At 33.7% G+C, this 7,183-nt stretch overlaps 1 protein-coding gene across 1 annotated transcript; it reads left to right on the top strand.

The window, feature by feature from the left end:
* The first annotated feature begins 4,350 nt into the window (after window positions 1-4,350).
* LOC113770815 (agamous-like MADS-box protein AGL62) lies at window positions 4,351-5,109 on the top strand. Its single transcript, XM_027315407.1, has one exon. It carries the CDS (start codon window positions 4,351-4,353, stop codon window positions 5,107-5,109), a length of 759 nt encoding a protein of 252 aa, XP_027171208.1.
* Window positions 5,110-7,183: the final 2,074 nt, after the last annotated feature.

Raw genomic sequence — 7,183 nt, 5'->3', positions numbered from 1 at the left:
GGCAGGTTTAAGAAAAACTTGTTGCATATAAAAATATTTGCAGGAGTAACCATAATTTAGATACAACATTGATTTCCTGCAAATAACATGGAGTGTGCATTTAGCACAATATAAGCTAGTATTCTCCTCAAAAAATTCAAAATGAAAAACCTTCTTTGTATCTCAAGATCTTAATGGTTTTGGAAAATTCCAAACACAGTTTCTGCTCACACTTTTATTAAGATACATATTTTTCCAAAAATTACTATAACAATGTTATTCCAGAGAAAAGCTACCCAAAACAACCAACTATTTACGCATTGCCAAAACTTTCATTTTCTCTTTTTTAATTTTTTTAAAAAAAGCTGTTTTAGGATGTTTTTAGACCCCATTTTGTCACACATAATCACATACACTAATTTTTAATTAGGTATCAACAGAATAATATACTTGCCAAATTTATCCTTTAAATTTAGTGTATGTGGTGGATGCTCAGTACATTCTAGTTAAAATTGGCCAGGAAAGGTGTCGGAGGACTAAAAATGATCACTTGTTATGTGTTAAAAACTAAAATCGCTCATTTTCATTTCGAGCAACTAAACGTTATCATACGTGATATGGGAGGGATGATCTATGCAAATTTTTCATTATTTTTTGTCTATATTATTTGTTTGTTTTGACTTTTTTTGGTCAAATAGTTATTAAGAGTGTAAGAGTAATGTCGTCAATTGGTGGTCTTTGATGAGGATAACTAGTCTTGTTAAGTTGACATGTGAGGTTGCCAAGATTTTAAAAATCTCAATGGTACTGAGTGATATTATGAGAAATCTCAGGTAAGGAGGGGTTTCCAAAATTATTCCAATGTTTAAACTTTTCCGTAATGATTTTAGCAATTTGGTCCTCGAAAATGGTTCTTATTGCTATGTTTTCAAACTCAGACCGAGTATCGAGTTCAGGGATCAGGGGTCAATGGATTCGATCGGAGTTGAACTGGATGATGTCATAAATAAAAATTATTTAAAAATTAAAATATTGTATGTAAAATACATAAAGCATGTTAATATTAATAAAGGTATATTCATATATATTTGACGTTTCAAATATATTTAACAAGAAAATACAAAGAAATTAAAACGATCAAGTAGCAATTTATATTATTTAATGAACATTAACAAGTTTAGAATTAAAATTATGGATTTGATTGAAAATAATAACAAATTTTAGGACAATATTTATAAAGTATGAAATATTTGAGATATATTAGTAATTTTAACAACTTAGGGGCCAAAACATAGCATTGAAAATGTTTGACCCTTTTTAAAAAAGGCTTTGATTGAACCGGTTCTTCCGGGTTTGACCAAGTTTTTATGCATCTGGTTTTTTAGAATAATTTGGACCAGACACTTGGCTAATTCTCAATTTGACCGGTCGGACCAGTCGATCCGTTCCGAGTTTAAAAACACAATCTTATTGTGTATGTCTAGCAGTAAACGTACATATGCTAAAATTCATATATGTTTTCCGTAAAAATTTGGAAAAATTAAATGAAAAATTCGTCTAGAAAGTCCATTTGAAGTACTAGACTAGGGCTTGAGAATTGAAGGGTGAAATGTTGAGGCAACAAAATCTGAAGGAAGGAAGAATTTTCTTTTTCAAATTTTAGGATTAATAAACATTAATGCTTAATGGTTATAAGTGAAGGTTTTCATTATTAAGAGGAGGATTTTAACAATTTGGACAGCTATGCTCTATTTGTTTACGAGTTTATGGTGTTTAGCATGTGAGATCATTGACTTTGTAGCTTATTATTAATGACATTAGTAATCAAAATATTCAATTTTTGTATATGGGATGAAACTACTAATCTTTTAAAAAAGAGTAGTAGATTTATGATGAAGAGTAAGTTGCAGCGGATACTACCAGAGCTTTGTTTTTCTTGCCAGAGCAAATCTAACCTAAAAGACATAAATACCCTTCTCAGTCAAGGCCTTTTTATGGTTGAATTTTTGTAGGACCCACCACAACAATCAATACCTAAAAGATTCATCAGCCCTTTTCACATCATACCTGGATTCCTTAGTCTCTCACCCTTTTCTCGCTATCTAAACCCAATGTTTTTAAATCCGAATTGGCAAGTAAACCGAAAACCTTTCGGTTCATGGTTCGACTTCGCTTTAAATATTTAATAATTTTTTATTCATTTTAATATTAAAAATTCTGAATAAAATTAAAATATTTATTTTAGAAAATAAAAACTTAATAGTAACTAGTTGAACCTTCCGATTTTTACCGGCTCAATCGGTTCTTAACTGGTTCAATTAATTCTTTGGTCTTTTAATTGAACCAGATCGGAGGTATGGTTGGCTCGCAGTTCAACCGGTCAAACCAACTGATTCGGTCATGTTTTCAAAACATTGCCTTAACCTTCATGTTGTTTTACTTTAATCTCAATCCATACCCTGCCAAAATTTCTGTTCTCTCTGCTTTCCTGTCCAACAAATTCTCTTGAAAGTCGTGCAAAACTCATAGCGCCATAGTAGTACTTTATAAGTGAATTTGAAGCCTGTACTTATGGTGGCTTTGATTTCACTCTTAATGGCCTTAATGATGTTCTTATTTTGTAAAACAGATTGGTTACGGTTAAAGCATTTTTCCGTTCGATTTGCATCAAAGATGTTGATGGATAAACTCAAGCACTACTGCAAATGATTTATGAAATTGAAATTGGAATTGATGATGGCTGAACTTTCAATAAAGAGATTTTCTCTTACCTTTCAATTAGAAATGACAATTTCTCCCAAGTCCCAATGGGCTACCCATGCCCAAAGAGACTTTAGGCGGAATGGGTATTGTAATTTGATATTGGGTTTACAATGAGACATATTCCAATTGTATCCATTAATTGATGAAAAATATTGGGAAATACTTGGGAACCCATTGGGCCCAAATATCTTCCTAAAAATTTTCATTTTAGAACTGGTCAACTCCTCTCCCTTGTCATCTCTCACCTCCGCAGCCCCCTCAACCATTCCTCCCCCTCCCTTTCTTCCTCCGCTCACCCACGGCTACTCCCTCAACTTTTGTCAATTATATCTCGTATTCTGTTCATGCCACCCTCAGAAATCCCGGTAGGTATTTCATCCTCATATCCCTTCCTTCCTAATTTACTCCTCAGTTTTCTTGTTTATATTTGGGTATTTTTTTTTTATAATTTGTTTCTTTCCCTTTAATACAATAATTGATTTTTTGCCTGCTATCAATTGGTTGTTTCCTATTTGATGTAGTGGAAATTGCTGTAAATGTGTTGTGAAGGATGAGAAAGCTAGACTTTGAACGGGGAAACAATTTGTGTACCAGATGAATGCTTATGTTCCATATGCGAATGCATGATATAGTTTAATATAAAGGTTCACATCTTCAGCCAAAGCTAAAGAATGGCCTAAATGGGTTCCAATAACCAAAAACTTTGGTTTGGTTGATTATTTGAAATAATTTTTTGAAAAAAAAAATGTTGTAGAGTGTAAATCATTCTAGAGTGTAAAGTGAATTCATGAAAATATAAATTCATAATAAGTCTAAAAGAAATTTAATAAATCAAAATTATTAAAGTTATTTAAAAAATAAAAAATGAATTAAAGGAAAAAAAATATGTAAAAAATATATTTGGATATTGGGTGGGATCAATCTAAACTCATCCCAAAGTGATTCCGCCCAAGTTAATCCCAAAACACATATGGATAAGGTTGGATCCAAACCCACATGACTCAGTCCTATCTCAAACCCCCATTTTGCCACCTCTACTTTCAATCTAGAGCAAGTGAATGTGTAGATTTGGAGCCATTGACATCAATATGCACTTCGTCGGAGGACTACGATGGTAGCAATGAGGAAAGGGAGATAGGGGTGGATCCATCATTTAAGTAATAGTTTATTGATTTAACTTTCAAAAGGGTAAATTTGGTATTTGGAACTAAACTGCTCTGGAAGGAAAATAATAGCTCTGGCATTATCGCCAGCCAAAGTAAGTATCAAGAGATTTAGTGTAATTAATCCTTCAAAATTTTAAATCAAGCGGTTTAAAGTAGGAAAATAATTGAATGCCAATTCTTGGCACATGGATACAAATTTTGAAACTGTTCATAAACTAGATTAAATAAGTTTGGAAATTTGTTATCCCACAATAAATGCTATGAATGGAAGATAATTAAGACTCCAAGATTGTGACTTAATTACTTGCCATATGAAACAATTTTAAAATAGGAAAGAAAGAATTAATGGGCACAAAAAATTTCTATAAAAGCCCTTTCTGCCTCGCGTAATACACACCATTCTTTCTCAAATATTGCCATGGTAAGTTCATCATAATCAGCCATGGCGAAAAAATTGACAAAGGGTAGGCAAAAGGTTCCTATAGTTAAAATGGAAACGATGAGCCACCTGCAGGTTACCTTCTCAAAACGTCGCAATGGCCTTTTCAAAAAGGCCAGTGAACTTTGCACACTTACTGAAGCAGAAATTGCTTTGGTGGTGTTCTCTCCAGGACAAAAGGCTTACTCCTTTGGTCATTTATCTTTCGAATCTGTCGTTGATAAGTACCTTGGAAGAAACCCTACACCTAGCATCCATGGCAGCATTGACCGCTATGTTGTTTCCAATTATCAAGAAGATGTTAGCGAGCAAAACAATAAACTCACAGCCCTTGAAAAACTCCTGGAAGCTGAGAAAAGACATGGAGAAGTCTTTGATCAGATGGCAAAAGAAGCCCAACAAAAGTATTGGTGGAGGGTTCCAATTAAGGAGCTGAATTTAGAGGAACTTCAAAAGTTGGAGAAGGCATTGCAAGGCCTCAAGAAGAAGATTGAGAATGAATTGCATAAGCGCCAAATTGAGGCAACAAATACACCTCAATACTTGACTAGGAGGAGTAATTCTGGAAGAAACATAGGTCTTTCTAATGGTATGGGTGTCACGTATGGTAATAGGGCATCTGACCCTAATGGATTTTCCCTATTTGGTGCTATAGCAAGACATAATGTTGGAACAACTAGTTCAAATGCTAGGGCACCTGTAATTGGTGATTCCAACATGTCTCATGGAAACAATTCTAACCGTTTTTACAAGTTTCTATAGACATATGAGATGGTGGTCTTAGCTTTCTAATTATTCTGTGTCTTTTTCTTTAGGTCATTTCAATTTTAAATTTTGGTTGTATGGAGGCTCTTCTAATTAGGTTCCCTAATGATTATGTACCAATAGAAAAAAGTTTGGTATGGAGTTTTCTCTTTTTAATTTAGTTATTTTATGTTCCGTGGATACATTTATAAGGTTAAATTTTGTTTTGATATAGAGGACATCAGTAAAATATTTTAATACACAAGTTATTGTACGTTCTTTTCCCTTAGTTCATGTAATTTTGATACACAAATATTTAATTGAAATATGAATTCATATGACAAAATATTTTAATTTCCATCCACATAAATTTAAAAAAAGAAAAAACTATTTTTCAAAAATTTTTGAATCCCAAAACTCAGATTTGGGTTTGCATTTGGATATTGCTCAAGTCGCCCTTATTTTTTGCCTCTAGCTACTCTCTTTTATGATGTAGTTTGTAAATCCAGTGGCATCAAAATATATGCATACTAGGTATGCTTCAACAATACAAGCATTAGCAACCAAGGGTTCTAAGAAAATTGTTCCTAGGTATGCCTATATTTTTTATGTTAAATACAAAAAATAAATTCACAATTCAAAAAATGAGATAGATCCTTTATGGGGTTTTTCTCTGTGGCAAATTATGTGACAGCCCCACCTCCCCCTAAGGCGAACCAAAGGGTTTAGCGGACTGCCTGCCCAACTCTCGCCGGGACTCACTCACTCATTACATTCCTCAAGTAAATTACAAGGCACAACTCAATTAATACATCAAATTCTCCAAAAATTACATATCATAAGCGAAGTGGAAACTAATTCTAAGCGTGGAACGTATATATACAACCAATTCAATTCCAAATATTTATACAGGCCCACAATTACACAAGGTGAATCATCACATCCAATAACCTGTGGTACAATCTCAATAATAAACGAAATAACATTTTTCCCCAAGTTCCACGAATATATAAACCACAAGTGAATCAAAAGCGAAATATACATGAAATAATCTTCCAGATACGTTAACAACTTATTACACGTGCTTCCTTTGCCTCGATCCCTCTGGGGAGAAGAAAACATTTGGGGGTGAGATAGAAGCTCAGCGAGTGTCCAGTAAAATCAACAATCAAGTATATTTCACAATAAAACATTTAGATGATGTCATGATGCAGTAATCAAATGTACATTTATTGCTCGTGTGAGCCAGTGAAGTTCTTGTACTTAAATATCCAACGCTCATTTAGATCAGGTAACAGATAAACAGAAATAAGGAGCCATCGTGCTCCAAAGAATGTGTAAACAGTAGTGGAGACGTTGGTTCTAAGCACAAGATTTTCCCAAGAACTCATTGGAGCCAATTTATGTCATGGCACACACACATACACAAATGATATGCAATCAAACAACCAATGCAAGCAATTGAGTAACCAGTGCAAGAATTAGCAAGAATTAGTTCAAAAGTAACTTTGGAAGTAGTTGAGGGATCACTCACCAGTTCCAGTACAGATACTTCAAAAGTTTTTTTTCACCCAAAGTGGCTTTAATTGCCGAGAAATCCTAAAATAATCAAGATAAAACAATTATAGCTCGCACATCCACAAACCCAGTAAATGGAATGGATAAATGAGGGTTGACTACATGTCGTACGCCTTTCCAGGTTAAGTACTATTACAAAAGAATAAAAATATGACTTTTGAGTAAAAAGATAACAGTTGGTCCTAGAGTTACAAACAACCCCCAAAACCCCTCATTTTTTTATTGAGATCAACTCAATTTGAAGAAATCACGTAACCCTAAAATTTTGGGCAGCATGCCCTCTGTATTTTGCTATATTCCAGCCATTTATGGTTTCATTGTTTCCTCAAGTCAGTCCAATTCAACACATAAGAAATCTCAATACAATAGCCCTTCAACTAGGCTCAAGTTCATTCAAAGACAAAGCAAATTTAGGAATGCAACTAGAAATCAAGTTTTAAGGACAAAAGCTAAATAGCAGATTTGACGTCTCTTAGCGGAACAGACACAACCGAAGCTACGCTTATCGGATTGA

This window comes from Coffea eugenioides, chromosome 1, assembly GCF_003713205.1.
Source record: "Coffea eugenioides isolate CCC68of chromosome 1, Ceug_1.0, whole genome shotgun sequence".
Classification (NCBI taxonomy): Eukaryota; Viridiplantae; Streptophyta; class Magnoliopsida; order Gentianales; family Rubiaceae; genus Coffea; species Coffea eugenioides.
The sequence above is the reverse complement of the archived record's forward strand: the minus strand, read 5'-3'. Positions and strand labels throughout refer to the sequence as shown.

Coding starts and splice junctions, on each gene's coding strand:
- LOC113770815 (XM_027315407.1), top strand. CDS start 4,351: ATGGCGAAAAAATTGACAAAGGGTAGGCAAAAGGTTCCTATAGTTAAA.